Below are 22,481 nucleotides of genomic sequence, written 5' to 3'. Positions count from 1 at the left end.
AGCAGTTGGAGAATGTTGAAAGTGGGCTCATTCTCATTAAGCCCAAACAGAAGATGATCCTACTCCATTATGATTAATTACACTCTTTTTATTTAGCATTATTTTCTGCCTTTTATTTAGGAATTTAAATAATTCTTCCAGATTTGTTGTGATTAGTTTTTAGGATTGATTTAGATAAGATTACATGCGATATTATCGCATCTTCTTCTCCTATATGTATCGACTGTCCTAGTTGAATAAACATTCAGTTTTCGCATTCGACTTCCATCATGGTATCAGAGCAATGGCTCGGTCCTTAAGAGATGCGATGATCGGACCATCACAAGTCTTCACCACCAGCAGCGACTCTACCCAGAATCCGTCGAGAAGTGCAGGAGACTCCCACGCGATGGCCGAATTCGAAGGAAGCCCTCAATCTGGAGCATCGTGTTCGACGGGAATAATTCCAGCTGCTGACTCCTTCTTGCAGATGATGATTACGCACCAATTAAATGGCAAAAACTATCTACAATTGTCCAGGAATGTTCTGATGTTCATAAGAGGACGAAACAAGGAACATTACTTGACATGGGACCTGAAACCACCAGAACCAAAGGACTCGAAGTATGCAGCCTAGTGCGCCAAAAATAATTTGGTGATGACATGGTTGATTCATTCCATGAATACCGACATTAGCAAGAATTATCTCCTGGCCAACTCTGCTCGAGAAATATGGGAATTGGCCAAGAGCACCTTCTCCACTAAAGATAACACAGTGGCACTCCTTTAAGTAAAGCAAATGTTGCGATCTCTCACGCAGGGGCAGAAAATGGCGACCCAATATTTCAGTGCACTAATGAAGTTATGGCAGCAACTCGATTTATATGAGGTATGTCATTGGGCATGCCAATCTGATAGAATGAACTTCAAAAAGGTAATAGAACGAGAAAGATGTTTTGACTTTCTTCTCGGTCTTAACGACACGTTTGAGGATGTAAGAGGATGCATAATGGGAATGCAACCACTCCCATCCCTTGAAGAAATCTTCAGTATGGTCAGATATGAGGAGAGTTGAAAAGAACTCATTCACATCACCTCTGGCATCACTTCTCCTTTTCTGTCTCTTTCCCTTGCACTAGGGACAGAGGGATCAGCTATGGTCACACGAAGTAACCGGGGAGGTGACCAAAAAGGGAGGAAGTCTTCCTTGAGATGTGATCATTGCAATAAGAATGGGCATACTCGGGACACTTGCTGGAAAATTCATGGAAAGCCAGCACACTTGAAGCAACGAAACAGGGGAGATGGTAAAGGTCTACTCACAGTGAATTCGGACAGTGGGAGTCTGAGTGTTGATGAACTCACGTTGCTTAGACAGATTTTGGACAAGTACTCTGGTGAGAAAAATAATGAGAAATCTACCCCCTTTGTTACCTTAGCTCATTCAGGTACTATTCTACTTGCTGCACTAAGCCCTGTAACCAGATCCAAAAATATATGGATTATTGATTCAGGTGCTACTGATCATATTACTGGGTTCCGGGAATTATTTTATGAATTTAGGCCATATTCTGAACATACTCGAGTTCAGGTTGCTAATAATACATATGCTAAGGTTAAGGGATCAGGAACTGTTACTATTTCAGATAATATAGTACTAAAAAATGTCCTTTATGTTCCAGAAATCCCTTGCAACTTGCTATCTGTGAATTGTGCAACCCATGCATTAAATTGTCTCATTATCTTTGATAAGCTTCATTGTGATTTTCAGGACTTAATCTTAGGGAGGATGATTGGCAAAGCTAAGAAACATAATGGGCTGTACTACCTTGAAGGAACTACAACTAATAGATATGTGGCTGCATCTACTTCCCAAACCTCTAGTTTTTCTTCTATAGAAGATTTTATGTTATGGCATTTTAGACTTGGACATCCAGGTATTGATTACATGAAATTTTTGTTTCCAAATTCTATGAATAAAAGGAATTTTCAGTTTTATTGCAAAACTTGTCAACTAGCCAAACAGACTCGTACTTCTTACCCATCTCATGCCTACACACCTACACAACCTTTTGCTCTTATTCATAGTGATGTTTGGGGTCCTTCTCGGGTTGCTACTACCTCTAAGGCCAAATGGTTTGTAACATTTATAGATGATCATACTCGCTTAACATGGCTGTTTTTTATGAAAGAAAAATCTGAGGTGTTCTCTATTTTTAAAATTTTTTATACCTTTGTCCAAAATCAATTCTAGACTTTAATTAAGATTTTTCGGAGTGATAATGGAAAGGAATTTGTTAATTCTCACCTCACAACCTTTTTTAACTGAAAAAGGCATTCTCCATCAAAGTCCTGTGCCAATACACCCCAACAAAATGGGGTAGCTGAATGCAAAAACCGACATCTTTTAAAAGTCACTAGATCTCTGTTACTGAGTCAAAATGTACCAAATTTTTATTGGGGAGATGCTGTGCTTACCGCTGCATATTTGATCAATTGTATGCCATCAAAAATTCTTAGCAACTTATCCTCACTCTTATCTCATTCATTCTCTTCCTCCACATGTTTTTGGGTGTACAACATTTGTGTTTGATGGTGACAAAGGAAAACTTGAGTCTAGATCAATTAAATATATATTCCTAGGGTACTCTCCTACTCAAAAGGGCTACAAGTGTTATTCTCCTATCACAAAATGAGTGTATGTTGCTATGAATGTTAAATTTTTTGAAAACCTACCTTTCTATCCCAAATTACCTATTTAGGGGGAGAGAGGTAGTGAATGGCCAATCTGGATAGATCAACAATCTGAACAGCAAAGTAGCAATCCTACCAATAACACCTAAACATCTCTAGATGACCAAACATCCTTAGATGTCACCTTTCTCAATCCTGAAGTTACTGAACCACCTAAACCACCCTCCTTAGCCACAGAGATCACACCCAACACACCAGAAACTACCTCTAACACATCAGAATTCCAACCTGAGACCACAACCAGACCTGCTTCTCCTCTTCCTAATCATACCGAGTCTTCTTTTGAACCATACCGGTGAAGAGCCCATTAATGTTCCAAGGCCAAGTCATGAATCCATACCTGAGGTTAATCCTGTAGATCTCCAATGGCCCATAGCTCTCAGAAAGGGAAAAAGAAGCTGTACACGGTACCCGATAAGTAGGTATGTTTCTTATGACAAACTCACCTCTCGATTTAAGACCTTTGTTGTCAATATAGACAAAGAAGAGATCCCAGGAACAGTTAATGAGGCAATAGTTGATCATAATTGGAAATTGGCAATTGACGAAGAACTAAGGGCCTTGATTAAAAATGGAACTTGGGATATTGTTGATTTGCCTCAAGGGAAAACTGTGGTATTTACTAAAAAGGATAATCCAAATGGAAGCACCAACAAGTACAAAGCCAGATTAGTAGCAAAAAGCTTCACCCAAACATATGGTATAGATTACCAAGAAACCTTTGCACCAGTGGCCAAATTCAACACTATAAACGTTTTGCTCTCACTAGCTGCAAACTTGGATTGGCCATTATATCAATTGGGTATAAAAAATGCCTTTTGGAATGGCTACTTAGAAGAGGAAGTATGCATGGAAATACCCCTTGGGCTCAAAGAATCAAGAAATGAAGGTAAGGTATGTAGGCTACGCAAGTCTCTATATGGACTTAAACAATCACCAAGAGCGTGGTTTGGGAGGTTCATGCCGGCAATCACTGGATTTGGCTACAAACAGTGCCAAACAGACCACACACTATTTGTCAAACGCATTGATCATAAAATAACTGTGTTAATTGTCTATGTGGATGACATTGTATTAACAGGGAATGATGACAATGAAATCACAACATTGAAGAGGAAATTAGCCTCAGAATTTGAGGTAAAGGATCTAGGCTACCTAAGGTACTTCCTGGGATTGGAAGTTGCCAGATCACAGAAAGGCATCAGCTTGTCTCAAAGGAAATACACACTAGATCTTCTCAAGGAAACCGGGATGTTAGGAACAAGACAAGCAGAAACCCTGATGGAACAGAATTGCAAACTAGAAATAAAGCCAGACGGAAAAACAGCGAACAAAGGAAGGTACCAGAAGTTGGTTAGAAAATTAATATACCTATCCCACACAAGGCCAGACATATCATTTGCAGTTGGGGTTGAGTCAATTTGCAAGCAGTCCCCAAAAGGAACATATGGAGGCGGTTGAACGAATTCTCAAATATCTTAAGAGAACTCCAAGTAAGGGTCTCTTCTTCTCTAAGGGAGATCAGAAAGGAGTTCAGATATATACTGATGCAAACAAAAGGGCACCCGACATAGAAGATAGTAGAAACACAGAAGTGTACACTGATGCCGATTGGGTAGGAGCAGTTAATGACAGACACTCCACTACCGGTTACTGCACATTCGTCTGGGGAAATCTTGTTACTTGGAGGAGCAAGAAACAGCTAGTTGTATCAAGAAGCTCAGCAGAATCAGAATTTAGAGCTTTGGCTCTAGGAATTTGTGAGGGAATATGGATTGTTAGCCTACTACGAGAACTAGGCATTGAAGTAATTACACCTGTTTAGAGGTGGGGCGACAGCTTGGCGGCCCTAAAAATTGCCAACAATCCCGTTCAACATGATCAAATGAAGCATGTAAAAATTGACCATCACTTTATCAAAGAAAAAATAGAGGCTAAAGTGGTTGATCTGGCTTACATCTCTACAGGAAAACAAATTGCAGACATGATGACCAAACCATTGGTCAAAGCCAAATTCGAAGAGCTTACAAACAAGCTAGGAATGATCAACATCTATTCGCCAGCTTGAGGGGGAGTGTTGAAAGTGGGCTCCTTCTCATTAGGCCCAAACCGAACATGATCCTACTCCATTTTGATTAATTACACTCCTTTTATTTAGCATTATTTTCTGCCTCTTATTTAGGAATTTAAATAATTCTTCCAGATTTGTTGTGATTAGTTTTTAGGATTGATTTAGATAAGATTACATGCGATATTATCGCATCTTCTTCTCCTATATGTATCGACCGTCCTAGTTGAATAAACATTCAGTTTTTGCGTTCGACTTCTATCAGAGAACTAATAATAGCCAAATAATAGTAATCATGTTCAGAACAAAGTTTTTTACAACAGAAGCTGAGATTGATATCATGAGTTACACATGACAAAATCCATAATATGTGCAAGAACCTTCAAAATGATGTGTATTAAGAAGCAAAATTTGACAATAAAGTAACAATACGAACAATAAATTAAATAACTAAGAAATCAAAACACAATAATACATGTACAGGACAATGAGGCAATAAATACAAATCAAATGTCCATGAGCTAGAGCATGTTTTGTGAAAACATTGTGAGACAAATTATTGCAAGTTATAGACCAAGGCAAAGAAAGTAAACTCAAGAAAGGCAAGACAAAGGCATCAATATAAATGACTTTTGACACATCAAAACTCTTCAGGTTCCAGAAAGTTCAATATTTCATTTATATCATAAGTTGCACTACCAACAGAGCATTTCATCCTTTTCTTTTCATGGTTATACCATAGAAAGGAGGGAAAAAGGTATTAAGCACACATACCTGCCCACACCCTTCACAACAGCAGTCAGCAATTCCAGGGCATATGAGTGCAAAACAGGAAGTTCAGAACAAATATCCTCTTGCTGCTTGGAAGTCACAAAGGGCATTGACATTTGTGACAGAGATCCATTCACCATCAGTACTCTGTCAACAAGGACCAATAACATGCGAACAGGAACATTTACCTGGCAAATCATCAAGTTGATTTCCACCATTTTTCTAAATCAGAAAAATTTGCAGTGATACAAATTGGACCCTCATTCTCTCTTGAAAGAACTAAACAGTACCTTAAAGGGATAGGAATTTGTGAGCATTGTGCAACAACAATGCAAAAGTGTAGAGACAATAGAGGCTGATGACTGCTCAGACTTTTTTGTTGCTTTATAACTTGCTTTTTCAGCAGATATATAGCCTCCTAAAGCTGCAGGAGGATCTTTTCCAGGTGGAACCAATAATTTAACAAATTCATAGCGCTTGGTTTCTGCAATATGTGCAAAGTAGTCAACTACTGTCATTAACCACGCCAATAAATCAAATAACAGTGACATATACCTTCTTCTAGACCTTGAAAGGAATGATTCAATTGATCATTTATTATGACCAAAATTTTCTGCATCAACACAGACCAGCTTTCTGCATCTCCTCTTGATTTTGGAAGCAATGCTAGGGAATAAGCTAGTTTCTGGAATTACAAGACCAAACAAAAGCCAGGACACATAATATTATCAGGACCCTCTCTATACATATATGCACGCACACACTTTTTAATAAGAGACCATACATCCAGAGAAAAAGAGTTCAATATTCTAATGCATATTGAGAAAATACTCAATTTTATGTTGTTATGACAGTAATGATATCATTATAATCAGGAAACAAGGTTGGTACAGGTGATTAGGGTATTTAAGATTTAGTCAGGGGTTAAACTTCTATTAGCTCATGCAAGTGTCCCAATAGAAGTAGGATATTTGATTAGGGCTCATTTAATAAAATGGAAGGGAATGAAAAAAGAGATTTTGAGGATAAATAGTGACTCTCGTATCCCCATCTTGAAAAAATAACGAAAAGGCAATAGAAATTTTTATATAATGATCAAAAAAAGGTATAATAGAGAAATGAGGCCACTAACTTGCCAAGGCCACAAAGGTTGCTACATAATATAACCAATTATTTATTATTGTGTCTTCTTTCCTAAGCTTTTGTAGGCCAGCAACTTCAAGGCGGAGCAAATAATTAAACCTCAGCTTTTGTAGACAGTTGAGAAAGAGGAGGCACATTACCTTCAACAGATGTTGACTGAATCCTCCTGACATAAGTTTAGAAGCAACAGCAAATTCAACCTGCATGAATTGAAATACTCATCAAGCCACAATAACATTGAGAGGAGAGGGTGCCCTGAATTCAGAAGACACCCAATGCTCACCCATGAACTCCAACAGCTTATTCCACTAAGAAGCAACTACAGAATGTGGTTGCTCATTCAGCCTTCTAAATATAGTTGAGTTAATTTACCATTCGTTCACATAATGCAAATGATAGAAGAGGAAGATGCTGAACGTTTGTTTTACAGTTATTCATTGAATGTATAATCAGAACTGTCTGATTGCGGTGCTTGAAAGATAAATGGGAACAAGAAACATAGGGATTCAAATTTATAAGAATTCTTATCCATAACATCCCTTTGAAAGTGGAAATTTCAAGAATGACCAGTCCCTTGAATCAATTAAGCTTTGAACTGGGATATTAGGCAAAGAAGAACTGGTCTTACGAAAGCTTGGAAGAGAGATAATTCCCCACCCAAGCATCCTCCCAAAACCTGTTACAACAACCATTGCTGATCCTTAAAGAAATTGAAGACCCATAAAATTTACTTCTCCAGTCCTTAATGTAGGACCTAATTGTTGAATTGATTTTGGTCCTCAATATAAGACCTATTTATCATATTTATCAATTCTTCCTAAATTATCCTTATTGATACTCCTTCAATCATAATCAACTAAAAAAGAGAGAAAGGATATTAAGAAAGATGATTATAATGTTTTAGAAAAAATGTCATATTTCATATAATTAACTAACTTACCTAACTTTATTAATTTTATCAAATTAACTAAATAGGTCTTATATTAAGGACTGAAGGAGTATATCACCAAGGAATTAAATTACCAGGGCTTACATGAGTAGCAGTGATTATTGGGTTGGCAGTTTCCCTGCATGATATTGGGTTTCTGAACACCCCTAATGGCTATTCGCACAGTCCATAGTTTTGGTGAAGCAGAATTCAAGTAAACTATAGCAAGTGCCACATTCAAAAAGGGGCCTGCTTTTTCGTCATACACTGTTCTTGATTTTTATTCAGAATTTTTGGCTCCCTGTTAATTGGAGTTGCTAAACCATAGGATACAAGTTGTGTCGTTGAAATATAGGAAGACATTAGGAATTATTTGTGATCACAAAGTGCCTATTAAGCATAAAGGGAAGTTTTATCTAACTGTTGTAAGCAAGGTTATCAAGTCGGGATACCACTTGTGAATTAGAAAGTCTACTTTTTTCATATAAGAAAACATCAAAAGTTTGTACATAATAGCATAAAGAGTAAACATCAAAACACATCAAGACTAAAGTTATACAACGAGATACTCAAAATGATAGTGACTATATAAGTTCTATACACCTCCTAAAAGAATAAAAAAAGCCTATACATATCAAATTTCAATGACAAATAGTCCCCAAGATCAATTCAAATACACTTTAAAACCCTAACTTAAAAAGACTAAAAATATTCATCACTCATCATTATCTCCACAAGATCAACATCACTTAATATATCATCATCCTCCATTAACAATGTCACTTCTTCTTCATCCTCCTCCTCCCCATCTTCAACATTCTCATTACTTTTCCCATTATAGGTTTCCCATTGCTGTTAGCTTTGATATTCAAGTTTCTTGGATCTAGACCCAAAAAAAAAACCACTTAATAAGCATGATGGTATATAGTTAAACTAGAATCAACCTAAGTTTGGTTTTAAATAAAATATTATACCTCTCTTCCTTTTCTTGCTTGGACTCCCTCATCAAGAGTGAAACTTCCATGTATATCCATCCATGACTAATCAATTAGCAAGCATGGATTTTCTTTTTCAATAGTCTACTTATCATCATATTCAATATCTGATAAACAGATTGGATCATATGTCTCCCCCCTTCTCCTCTCTACTCTTTTGTCTTATCTCAAGTTGAAGGTTGTACTTCTCACACACAAGTACATTAATCGCTTAGTATACACTTGATCAAAGGTGCTCCAATTTTTCTCACATCCATAGTACTGCATGTGAGATTTAAAACTCTCATGGCTACCTTTTGTTACTCCTTACCTTCTCCCTAACTTTTCAACCAAGAAACTACCAAAACAAATGTATTAATATTTTAGTAATGCTTTCTAATGATAAATTATGGATTAAAAATTAATTTCTAAGAAATAGTAGAGACAAGAGAAAGGTACTGCGTTGCTTTTTGTCTCTATAGTATCCATTGTCATGCTCCTTCCAAAAAGCCTCTTAGCAACTTTGAATGCCTCAAGTTGTTGATCAGTTGCAAATAATCCTTATATCCAGAACCATTCTCTCAATAGTTTCATATAAACCATAATAAATTTTGTTGTTATTAAATCTTTTGTCCTAATGGAACCTACTAAAACAATAAATAAGTTTTGTTTTTCTAACATACACTTAAAGAATAAATATTTAAAACTTACTTAGGATTAAGATAGTAGATAGCCGCATAAAGAGGCCTATGTAGTTGCAAATTCCAATGAATATCAATGATCTTCCACACCTTCTTATACCTTGATTCCTTCTTTTGAAAATTTTCAGCAATTTCATCTTTAGCTCTATCCATGGCTTTATAAATATATGGCATGGGTCCTTGACTTGTATTGAAAGTATTCCAAGGGAAGAGAATTAGCTAGATCAATAGTGACTAAATTTGCAACCGCTTACCATACATTAAGTTGCATATTACAGCAAAAGAATGCTCTCCGGACTTGTAAATGGTGAAATAGAACCATATATTTATGAAGCAATGGGTAGAGCCAAAAGAAAAAAAAATTGCTGAAAATTTTCAAAAGGATGAATCAAGGTATAAGGTGTGGAAAATCATTGATACCCATTGGAATTTGCAACTATATAGGCTTATCCATGCAGTTACCTACTATCTTAATCCTAAGTAAGTTTTATGCACTTATTGCTCAAGTGTATGTTAGAAAAACAAAATTCATTTATTGTTTTATTAGATTCCATTATAACAAAAGACTTAATGCGGACAACGAAATTTATTATGGTTTATATGAAAGTATTGAGAGAATGGTTCTAAACAGAAGGACAAGATTTGCAATTGATCAACAACTTGAGGCATTCAAGGCTGCTAAAAGGTTTTTTGGAAGGAGCATGGCAATAAATACTACTAGAGACCCAAAAAAAAAAAAAAACTATAATACCTTTCTCTAAATTATACTCCTCTGGTCTTTAATATAGGACCTATTTCTCATATTTATCAATTCTTTCCTAAATTACTCCTATTAAATAATTAAATACCACAATAATACTTATTACTCATTAATAATACACCTACATATTTTATAAAGTGAGTGAGTATTTACTACTCATTAATTCCCCATAGCCATCAATTCTACCGTTTTATATTTTTAATAAAATAATTTAAAATATTTTTTGAAATGTAAGTTTTTTAAAGAAGTTTTGACTAAGGGTATTTTGGGAAACATATGCCATATTTATGATTATTATCTAATTTAACTAACTTCTTTAATTTAATCAAAGTAGTTAAATACGTCTTTTAACTAAGGGTATGTTGGGAAACATATGCCATATTTATGATTATTACCTAATTTAATTAACGTCCTTAATTTAATCAAAATAGTTAAATAGGTTTTATATTAAGAAACGGAGGAGTACTATTTTTCAGAGTTTAATTTTTAATTCCAAGTAAATCTAAATTTTCGAAAGCATTTCTAAAATATTATTGCATTTGTTTTAGTAGCTCTTTGGTGGGAAAGTTATGGAGAAAGTAAGGAATTACAAGAGATAACCATGAGAATCTTGAGTCCCACATGTAATGTTATTGAATGAGAGAAATTGGATATTAGAGCATCTTTGATGAAGTGCATATTAAGCAAAGAAATCACTTAAAGCAATAAACGTTAAATGTACTTGTTTGTTAAGTACAACATTTAAGTTGAAACGAGACAAAAGAGTAAAGAAGAGAGGGGACTGACATATGATCCAATCTGTTTATTAGATATTGAATTTGATGATGAGTAGATTACTGAAAAAGAAAATTCGTGCTTGCCAATTGATGGGTCATAGATGGACATATGTGAAAGTTTCACTCTTGATGGGGAAGCTCCCAAAAAGAAAAGGAAGAGAGGTATAATATTTTATTTAAAACTAAACTTATGTTAATTCTAGTTTAAATATGTATATCATCATGATTATTAGAGTTTTTTCTCTAAGTCCCAGAAACCTGAATGCTAGAGCCAATAGCAAAAGGAAATCTATAATAAAACAAGATAATGAGAATGAAGAAAATGTTGACGATGGGGAGGAGGACGAATAAGAAGTGACATTGTTAATGGAGAATGATGATGAATTGAATAACATTGATCTTGGAGATAATGATGAGTAATGAATGATGTGTTTAGTCTTTTTAAGTTAGGGTTTTAAAATGTGATAGTGACTTTACGAATTTGAATTAATCATAGAGATTATTTGTCACTGAAATTTGATATGTATTGGCTTTTTGATTTTTCAGGAGGTGTATACACCCCATATAGTCACTGTCATTTTGTCTATTTCACTATATAACTTGAATCTTGATGTGCTGTGATATTTACTCTTTATGCTAAATGCTAATATCTATAAACTTCTTATGTTCTCTTATATGAAAATTACATACATGTCATCCTTAATAATTGATACGTTTCAATATAAGTTTCAATATAAGGTTCAAAAAATAGACTTTCTGATTCACAATTCATAACCCCATTTGATAAGCTTGGTTTGAAGATGGATAGAAGAAGCCCAGAGAGACAACAATTAGGAGGGCCGAATAGACAGACAGTCCTTACACCCATGAAAAGATGTAGAGGATGATCAAGAAGGACACTCAAGGAAGTTATCAAATAGGATCTACTGGTGGATGATATATTTGAAAAATTGGTTTGCAATTCCCTTAGTTGATCTCACCTAGTAAGATAAGACACGTTCTTATTGTCAACTGGAGTTTCACAATGTTCTCCAAGGTTTGTACTTTCCAAATTACCATTTATTTTATTTAGATTTTACATAAATCAGAATTCCTTGTTAAAATAAAAAATTATATTCTTCAGAAATTTCTGATTAAAAGAGATTAGTGGAATTTGTTTACAACTCAATTGTACCAGAAAAACACAGAGAATACACAATTTGAAACTATTAATTGAATATATTGAATTAAACATGTACGCAGTGTTGCAACAAAAAGAAGAGAAGCTTACACTGTCATAATTACGTTGAACAGCAAATGGGAATGAAGTCATTATTGTACATAACAAATGCAGCGCACCTTCCTGCATGCAACACAACCCAGACAACAAATGAATCTCCATTAAGTTAAAAAAGCAGATATAAAAGAACTGAAAAGGAAAAACTAGGGCGATAAGCATGCAATGAAAGTAATATTGTCAGGTCAACTGCCTGCAGCATTCAGCAAAAAAGGGATTCATAATAAACTTTTGGTCTTCCAGACAAGCTAAGTTTTAACAGCAAGACATGTTCATCACTTCGCACTTTTGAGAGACAAAGTGAGGAAGAAGGGGGGAGCAAAAGTAGAGGTATTCTGCAAACTTTTTTTTTTTTCCAACAAAAAAGAAAAACAATTCCAGGAACAGGAAAACTACTGTGAGAAAATTGAGTATATTCTTTTGGCATTTTGCAGTGAAACAAATGGTTACTTACTTTTAATCTATCAACATATGTTGTTCATAATTATATTGGGCCTTTAGCTGTAATTCACTCAAGATGACGTCTCACTACATGATGAAATCTAATCACAAATTCACTTCAAAACAAATGTTTCTCCCAGTCTCACAACATGATCACAGAATTTTTCTACTTCTTGTAAGTCCTGCCAAAAGAAATGTTGCCAACACAACAAAATATGTATCTTCATCCGTTTTACTTATTGAATTTTTTTATTAATTATTTAGAATTAAAAATAGAATCATAATCTTCAGATTATGCTAGTACAGTACTACTTACCAATATAACCTCTGAGCTCTCATCATTTAACAGCTTCAGAACTGGTTGAACAACTCTTGCAGCAAAGGAAGACCCATCTTTTTTAACATTAGGAAATCCACTCAGCCTATATCAGAAAAGAGTACGAGGCACATCATCAAGCTAATAGACTCAAGACAGATCATTTTTAATTGATTTCACCCAAGGCAAAGATGTATGAAAGTAAGAACCAAGTTTTTAGTTCTGCTGAGTAATCATTCTTAACCAACTCTGTACTCCAATTATTGAAAACAAACTGACTCTTGAACAAGAAGCACTGAGCAGAAGATGGCTGTAGTAATATATTTTATAACACCAATATTTAAAGGAAAGACTCCAGAAAATGAATTTACATTATTCACTCCTTAAGCCAAAACTGCACAATTACAGTGACATTAATTCAAATAAAACGCAAAAGAATGCCTTTCCCCAAAAAGGGAAAAAAGAGGTCCCATTTATAGTTCAGAAATTTAGCAAGCATTGCATGTGTGGAATCCAAATATTGGGGAACTTGACAATACTTTTATTAATGTATTTAATTTAATAATTAATAGCATATGAAAAACTCACTAACCAATAAGCATATGATTGTGCATATGTAGAGGTGAGTAAACAAGGTGTAAGAGTGAAACATTTTACTCATTGCACATCTTTATACATGCTAATCTAGCATATATAAAGATGAATATATATATATATATATATAGAGTTGCTAGTCTGGGGCAAAAAGGATTTTGTCAATCACTACCAAACATAAGCATTTTACAGGACATGTCTACGATTGTACACTGATGAATAAGAAAAAAATCTGAGTAAAAAGAAGGATCTAACCTTAAAAATAAATCAGACATCGAAGCAACGGAAGCCACCCTCACAAAATGGGAACTTGCTGGCGACTGTTTAAATATGTAGCAAGAAAGACATGTCGATGTAGGTACATAACAATAACAGCAACAACCAAAAAATATATAAATAAATCAAATATGACTCAGTTCAAATCCAGACCCTCAACCATGTACAGAACCAAGTGATGCATGTGTTTGAGCATATGCATACGCTGAAAAAAGAAATGCAAATAGGGAGTCCAACCAAACAAGTTTCACACATAGTATAGTCAAATACTAGATGACTAAAGTAAAGACAACTGATTGATAAATGAATGCCACTTCAGGGATCATCTAGAGAAAGAGATCAACAATTGTATAAATGGTTCCTATTTTTCTTTCGGAGGTCATCATGCATCCCTCATTCAAAACCACCTTTCTTGTATCCCACGTTACCATCTCTTTTCCAAAATTCATCAAGATTTGCAAGGGGTTTTAAAAGAGACTGTGCAGGATTTTCTTTGTTCTTCCGTGGGAGAGACAAGTATACATATAAAGTTTAATCAACAGGAAATCCACAGTTAAAATTTGAAGAGGAAATGGAAGTTCAAGAAAGCTTACAAGCCAAGAAGCCAAATGCACACAAAAACAGCTTGATACCTGTAAAAACTGTAGCAACTTCTCAAACCATTCAGAGCAGGATTCTAGGAAACGAGGAGAGCTGCACTCTTGACAAGTAAACCCCAGCAAAGAGATACCTGCCCAACATTTATCTGGCTACGACATAGAAATATGACCATAAAATTCACATAAATGTACCTTCCAACATCCCATACTCAACAAAACTCGATTATAAATCAAGCATAAACTATTGTATGTGAAGCAGTAAAGAGTATGAAAAATCCAACCATGGAACCAATAACTCAGTCTAAAAATCACGGCTTTTGCTCATATGAAAAATTAAAAATGCCCCTATTCATTGAAAACAAAGTGCAACCATAGAATAATCATATTTACCATGTCACTGGAGGTGAGAGTCAATATGCAGTCGACCCACAAATCAACAGCCGATTTCCATCGCTCAATTTGCTTTTGGTTCATCTCGTCAGTGATGGCTTCAGCAAGGAGATGGTGAGTTCTGACAATGGAAACAACACGTGAAAGCTCTGAGGGATTCGAAAAGGGATGCTTCTCATCAGGAAGGTGGTCTTTGATAAGGGTATGAAGCAAGCGAGGCTTGAGTGCCCCATCATACATGTCGCTGACATGAGTGAAAGCCTCCATGGGAAGATTCGAAGCTCGAAGCTTACTAATACAAGAGTGGATCGAACTCTTGCTTTTGCTTGCACTCTCTATAATGCAATGCTCGGTCTCATAAATATGCCTCAAGCATAACAAGGTACTTAACTCTGAAGTAGAATAGCTGGACTAAAAAATCTGAAGGAAAAAAAAAAAAGCTTAGAACAGAAAAATTAGCTGAAGAAAACGAACAAAGAACATAATAATCGATCAGGGCTGAGAGAACGAACCCAGACAATCACCCTAATGAAGGACTGAATCTGCAGAATGCTAATCGAAGCTGGAGAGAACAAACTCAGAGACAATGAGAAAGAAGATAAGAATGAACGAGACTACATGAGAGATGACGGTGTCGACCGACTACGATGGAGAAAGTAGCGGCGCAGCAAATGGAGGAGGAGAGGTGAGAATCATGGAAACAAAAGGCATGGTCCACCAAATGAAGCAACAATATACTAATTGCCATGTTTCATTTTTCAATTCATAATTTAAGAAGAATCAAATGCCAATCATGATAATATTCATACCCAATGATATCACATAATGATTGATAAAATCGTGCATCAATAAGTTACTATTCTTAACCCCACCATGATTTTTGAACTCTAGACTTTTTCATATTCAAAAGTGTATGCTGCATAAGCATAAACGTTGTTCTCTTGTAAAGGGGTTTTTATACTCAAACATGACCCTACAATTAACCAAGACTCTTTTAACCAGCATACCTGTATGAAACAAGCTGAGGACTAACTTTGGAGATAATGGACGCAAACCCACCCATGCAAGCATGTATGTGCGCGCATGTGTGTGTGTGTGTGGAGCAAAACATATAAAATAATCAGCTTTTCTGATATGGAAGTGCATCCCACTCAACTAGCTAGACTTGGATGATGATCTAATATTTAAATGCAAATGATAATTAAATTTTCCAGGAAATATGAATATTCAGTAGACTAGATCATGTTTCACAAAATATGATTGAAAAAAATATATATAAAAACAACAATAATCTTAAAAAATTTGTAATGAATTGTTTTAGTATTTTCCAACAAGTACATAATAACAGCGCTGCTTAGGAAGCAATGCAAAACGCAAAACAAATGCATAAATAAGGAAAGCTCAATTTTAAATCGCCAAATAAAGAGAATATATAGGTAGAAACCATTTTCACAAACATTAATGGAAACTTAAAGAGGCCAAAAAAGACACATCCTACACAAGCATTTTATCGAACAGCTGAACAGCATCTCCTAGAAAGTGCAGCGGGATCATAATCAATTAATGGAAAAATCCATGATGTATGGCATTGAATCTCAATTAGCTAATTAAAAGTTAACAGTGAAATTCAAAGAATAGTTTATGCCTTTGGTCCCAAAAAGATAAAACGCTAATATCTTCGGTTCGAAAAAGCCTGGCTCCCGGGACAATTTTTTTGAAAGAGAAATAAATAGTTAAGTAAATTTAATTGTTGAGAGTGACGACCGGGGAGAGGATTATTGGCTGGAGTTGGATTGGGACTCCTCTAATGTTCAGAGGGAAAAACACGGCGACGGAAGAGATATAAGTAGAAGAAAAGAGAAACATGAAGAAGCTACCTGAAGAGAGAAGCACGAAGACGTTCGTAGAACTCTGAAGCGACCAGACGTCCGGCAATGGAGGTGGCGGAACTCCGAATACTTGCCCTTGTGGTCAGCGCCGTCTAGTCCGGACGGAGGATGAGAGGCGACAATGCGTGAAGAAGAGTGGCTGAAGAGAATGAAAGGAAAACAAGGTCAGAGAGAGGAGATGGCGGGAATTCAAATAGAAATATTAAAAAAAAAAAAAATTGGCAATAAAAATTAAAAATACCAACTGCAAAGGGAAAATGACAACAAAAAAAAAATCCCGCAGTGTGTGAAATTGCGAAATGAATTGCTCAATATGAAAAATTGTCTCAATAGACCCAATGCAAATATGAAATAACAGTAAAATTTCTGAAATACTCCCCAGTTATTCAGCCTCTTTAATGAAGGTAGAAACAAGAAATTTAATAATAGGAAACTGGGAAAGGAAGGGTCTACATGTGTGTGTGATTGGGATTGAAAAGCTTTTAATATTGACAATCAAGTGAGTAACTTACTAACTAAACTCTTCTTCTATTCTTCCCTCTAAGAATTGCGCATTGTGATATTCTTCATCTTCATCTTTGCTGTATAAGTGGGTAGGTTTGAGGAAGGGAGGGAATGAAAGGTATAGTTAAAGATAAAAGATATTATTTGTAGGAGGTTATGATTGTAACATTCCAAATTTTGGACTTAGAAGTACCAGAAATAGTCTGAGATAGGCAGTCTACTGAACCCCAGTCAGCAGGAGCCCCAGAAATGTAAAAGGAAAGTAACAAGATTTTCAGGGATTAAACCACAAATTAAGAAAGTTTTAGGAACTAAAATGTAAATAAAGTTAAAGATTTCGGAGAAGTTTTAAGACCCAAAAATGAGAAATGAAGATGAATGAGGGCCAAAAGTTATGATAGAGACGTCAAAAGAATGATTCTTGAGGTTAAATCATAGCAGGGACTAAACCATAAAATCGAAAGGTTTCGAGTTGGAATGGGCAATACTGGAAAATAAGTCCAGAAATTCCAAAAAAATTCTAGAAAAATCCCAAAAAATAGGAAATGGCATGTTGAGACTTGTATGTGAAGAAAAATTACAAAAGTGCCCTTGTATTGACTTTAAATGAATTTTAAAGAATATGGCTCATTTTGAGATATACAATTAGATTTAATTATTTGAGCTATAAGAAGGCCTTAGAAAAGCAAGTAAAAATGGGAATTTCTAAGTTAAGAGATTATAGAAAATTATAAAATTAGTTTTGTCCCTAGAGGCCTAACAGAATGACTTTAAAATTATTTAAAGCCTAGTTATGCCGAAAAAGGGCGTTTTATAGGATTTTCAAAAATAAATATTTACAGATTGAGCTATGGCACGAGAAAATTCACAAATTTCTCCAGAATTTAAGAAATTTTATGGTATGGACAAATAAATTTTTGAAGCTCGAGATTGAATAAAATGCTTCAGTTAAATATTAAATAAGTTTTGTCTCCTAAATAAGAAACAAAATCAAAGAAAATATCTAAAGGCAATGATTACGGTGCTGAGTCAGTGTGCTAAGTCATCAAGTGTATTTATGACACATTATGATGCCTCTAAATCAGCATGTTGAGTTACTAGAAGATATTTATGGACAGTAGAAAAATCAGAACACAATACGGGTACGTTTTAAACAGTTCTTTATCTACTCGATACAGCGAAATTTCTAATGCATGACTCAATGAGGCTAAGTAGCCTGTCAATGGAGCTAACTATTTTCTTTTATATTTTTCTGAGATGGCGCCATATGCGGACTTGATTGAGATGAGAAAAGGATGCCAGAACATGTCCCAGTGGTATCGGATAAGTCAGGACCCAAAAAAGTACCCGATATAATGCAAAATGGCAACATAGGTGAAAGAATACCTAGGGGCTGCATTTTGCATGAATTTCCTATTAATTTCCTCCCTATTTTAATTCCAAAATGATGAAGGAACATGTAAGGGATTATGTGTACAGTTAGGTGGGAAAAAAGATATTACGTGTGAGGTTAGATGAGAGGGATTTACATTGGATGCTCATCAGATTTGGACCGTCCAGATCTGATCTGGACGGTCCAGATTTTTTTTATTTTTTAAAAATAATTATTTTAATAGGTATAAGATAAAAAATAAAAATAATCTCTTAACTATCATTCTTTTAAAATATAATTTTTTATATTTTAAAATAATTATTTAATAATATCAAATCTGGACGGTCCAGATTGCTCATCAGGTGATGAGCATTGGGTGCTCATCACCTGATGAGCACCGAATGGGGACCCGAGACACGTGACTTGATGATGTAAGCACGATATAAGCAAGGTGATGTAAGCATAATATTATGAGGACACTTGTCAATCTTGATTACACTTGGCAAGATCATAAGAAAAGATCAAATGGATGGCCAAGATTAAGTATTCAAGCTTGTCTCAACTTCTTAACCATTAATCTAACATCGATTTTATCTTCCTTTACCCTTCATACTTTCGTGCAGCATGTCCCCTTAGGTTTTCAAGCTTTAAAAATCCAACAAAACTCATAACCAAGCTTAACAACAACAAGAGTAATGGAAATCACATCAAAAACCATGAACATATCTTGTTTTGAAACTTGATCTTGTGTGGGATCACTTGCACTTCCTCTTCTCCTTCTCCTCTTGTGAAGCTCAGCCTCCCCCCTCTCTTTTCTAATTTGGCCGAAACATTGCCTAGAATGGAAGGGACGGGTATTTATATGTCTGACGGAAAGGTACACAGTAATTAGTACTTTTAATATTCCTAGCTTATATAAAACAAAATAATTAACCCTTCAGTACTTTTAATTTTATCAATGAAACAGAAAAGGAAAAAAAAGACAAATTACGAGGAGATTCAAAACAATCTTGTAAGTGAATTAAAGTTGGTCATTTCCATCAATTAGGGCCCTTTTTGTGTATAAATTAGAATTTACTGTTGGAGGTTCGATGAAGAAGACAAAGATACAACGTTTATGGATTATTTCTACACTTCATTATTTCTGCACTTCAGTTTCTAGCTTGCTACATTTTTCAGACCCTAAGGTTAAATAATCATCTCTTCTCTTTTTATTTCCTGTAATCTCAGCTATGAGACTCGTTTTTACTAATTTTTGAAATTTCTGCATTATCTCTGTTCCATTCCATGATGCATTTTATTATTTGCAGTTTTTTAGGCTCTTTTGTATTTCTGTAGCAGATTAAGCCGTTTTTTTTTTTATTAGGAAAAGGATTTCATGATAATAAACATATTCTTTATTCGTCTTATTTTACAGTAATGAAAAAGCCAAACCAAACCAACCAGTTGGATATAGGATACAAAAATGAGGGAAGAACCAATAGAACTAGTTTTGAATCGTTTTGAACCGATCAGAACTTTTTTTAATAAGCTGTAAGAATTTGTATCATGGTTATTATCTATATTTTATGCATATTTATCCAATTTAAGTGTTGAAAAAGGAAGGCCAGGGATGAAATGGACCAGAAATATGTCTATAAATTATAAAACTATAAATTTTAACGCATGCACATGCACATGCACATGCATTATGAAAATATTACAACCTAATTATTTTAATTAACTTTATTGCTGTTTTCTATTTGAAACCAATTTTCAATAGATTTTTGTTATTATTTTTTTTGTCTTTCTTATTTAAAACAATTATGATGTATTGAAAGAAAAATATTAATTTAATTACGACAATCTCGGTTAACCAGTCCCACTCAAGAGTATATTGACACCTATATTACTGCCTTATCCCCACTGTTTTATATGTAATCTACAATCACACGAACGACTTCATCTACTAGATGAACTTGTTTCAATTAATGAAGCTAAAAAAGAAAAATAAAAGTCTTTTTAATAGAATGTTCACCATAAAACCCACCAACGACACTAAATTTATTTCTCACGTTTTGGCTCCTTCGAAAAGGACAGCCGTTGTATATGTAACAGATTGGTTACTAGCTAGTAGGGAAATATATGTATATGTGTGTGTGGGTGCCCCCAAATTCTTTGGAAGAATTGCTATCAAGTCCTATAAAAGGAATATAATTATAAAAAGTCTTAATAACTGTAATGACCAGTTACAGAGTAGAAAATAACAATTTCTCACTTGCTATTATATTGGGGCTTTTTAGTATTTATTTCCTCAATTTTGCATTGAAACTTCTGCTGAACACAGGTTAAGAAGGATAAAATACTTGGATCTTCCCTTAACATCAAGTTGTCGCGTCTACAAGGTACAACCAAAACTCCGAATAATAAAAGAAGCCTATACACTCCTACTTTGATTTCCATTGGCCCATTTGACTGTAGAAACCAAACATTGGAATCAATGGAAAACTTGAAATTATGGTTCTTTAGGCAATTTTTGATAAGGAATCCAGAGAAATCAATTGATGATTGTTTCAACGTCGCAAAAGACTGTGAAAATCAAATTCGTTATTCAGAACCCACAAAATTGGAGAGCGAAGAACTTGTAAGCATGATTCTATATGATGCTCGTTTCATTAGTGAGTTCTTTATTATGGCAAATGCTAGGGATCGACGGTTAGAAGACATTTCAACTGCAAAACCAGGCATAACATCAAATATAATAATGCGGGATTTGATTTTACTCGAAAATCAGTTGCCATCTTTTTTGTTCTTGAACGCTTATTCCAATTATGTTGACCCACCAGTTGAGATTACCTTCAACAATTTTGTGTCTAGCTTCCTAAAAAACATGCATCCCGCTATCACCAAATATTTGTCAACTTCTCCTTCACATATTTCGTAGAGAACAACTTAAGCCTACCTAGTGGTGAAATCCCACAAGTCCAACACCTGTGATTTGTTGAGGATGTTTTACGTATCAGGCAAGGAACAAAGAGACATTGACAGAGAAATGAAACGTTCATATGGCGTAAGTGAATTAAAGGAGGCAGGATTTGAATTTCAAGCTAATCATTCGCAGAGTGTGATTGAGATGAAATGTTTTAAAGGAAGAGGACTGGAAATTCCAAGTACTAAGCTAACTGGTTGGACTGAGATTGTGCCGAGAAATGTGGTTGCATTTGAGCAGTGATCACCATCCTTTTATATATGCAGTACGTGACGGATTACACTTTTGGATTGTCTTATTAACACTGAAAAGGACGTTGAGATTCTTGTTGAGAAGGGAATTATGCAGAACCCGGGTGACAGTCTTGATAAAGTGGCTTCCATGATGAACAAAGTCTTCCATAATGTTACAACAAGAAATATCAGCTTACCTCACAGCTGTATATATAGAATGCTGAACAAGTTCTGCTGCTTTTTCTCACTCTCATTCAGACAATTTGTTCTGTGATCCGCTTATTTAAGAAGAACTAAGCCAAAAACTCTTGGGTAATTATCAGTTAAATGCGTAGTATGCTCTTGCTATCATAAAGCAAAAATAAATAAATAAATAAATAAATGTATCGCATATATAGTTTGTTATCGATTAGGTTCAGGCTTTGATTTACTTTGTTTTTTTAATCTTTCTTTTCTAGTCAATCTTTATCCTTTTAATCTTTGATGAGTCATTGACATCTCGAACTTTGAATGCTTGTTAAGTAAGTTAAATTGGATAAAAAATATAGCAAGTTAGGGGGGAAATATAAATAATGAAAAATATTGGCAGAATTATGATTATGAAAAATTTGTGTTATTGCACATCCTGCGGTTGAAAAATTTTGAGAAGAATCAGGAAATTTTTAAATAAGATTATAAAAATCAGACCGGTCATCAAATGGGTTGAAATAATATGTCAATGGTTAGTAGGTCAAATCTGGGTCAACTCAAAATCAAAATGATGATAATT

The 22,481-nt window shown here is 34.8% G+C and overlaps 1 protein-coding gene across 4 annotated transcripts in view; it reads right to left on the bottom strand.

The window, feature by feature from the left end:
* The window catches only part of LOC114760317 (proline-, glutamic acid- and leucine-rich protein 1), a 33,564-nt gene that overhangs the window by 4,738 nt on the left and 6,345 nt on the right, over positions 1-22,481 (bottom strand). The window contains exons 1-11 of one of the 4 annotated variants that reach the window (XM_028949581.1): positions 16,624-16,803; positions 15,271-15,388; positions 14,747-15,166; positions 14,390-14,506; positions 13,737-13,801; positions 12,888-12,993; positions 12,125-12,196; positions 6,856-6,915; positions 6,128-6,257; positions 5,863-6,056; positions 5,576-5,760 (exon numbers count right to left, since the gene is read on the bottom strand). In XM_028949581.1, coding sequence (XP_028805414.1) covers positions 5,576-5,760; positions 5,863-6,056; positions 6,128-6,257; positions 6,856-6,915; positions 12,125-12,196; positions 12,888-12,993; positions 13,737-13,801; positions 14,390-14,506; positions 14,747-15,013 — 1,196 coding nt within the window. In that variant the 5' untranslated portion in view covers positions 15,014-15,166; positions 15,271-15,388; positions 16,624-16,803. Of the gene's footprint in view, positions 1-5,575; positions 5,761-5,862; positions 6,057-6,127; positions 6,258-6,855; positions 6,916-12,124; positions 12,197-12,887; positions 12,994-13,736; positions 13,802-14,389; positions 14,507-14,746; positions 15,167-15,270; positions 15,389-16,244; positions 16,398-16,623; positions 16,804-22,481 lie in introns of those variants that run through there. The other 3 variants (XM_028949576.1, XM_028949589.1, XM_028949596.1) reach the window with 3 other exon arrangements.

This window comes from Neltuma alba, unplaced genomic scaffold (assembly GCF_004799145.2).
Source record: "Neltuma alba isolate B1F8T4 unplaced genomic scaffold, ASM479914v2 tig00001633_pilon, whole genome shotgun sequence".
Lineage (NCBI taxonomy): Eukaryota > Viridiplantae > Streptophyta > Magnoliopsida > Fabales > Fabaceae > Neltuma > Neltuma alba.
This window is presented reverse-complemented; position numbering and strand designations above follow the sequence as displayed.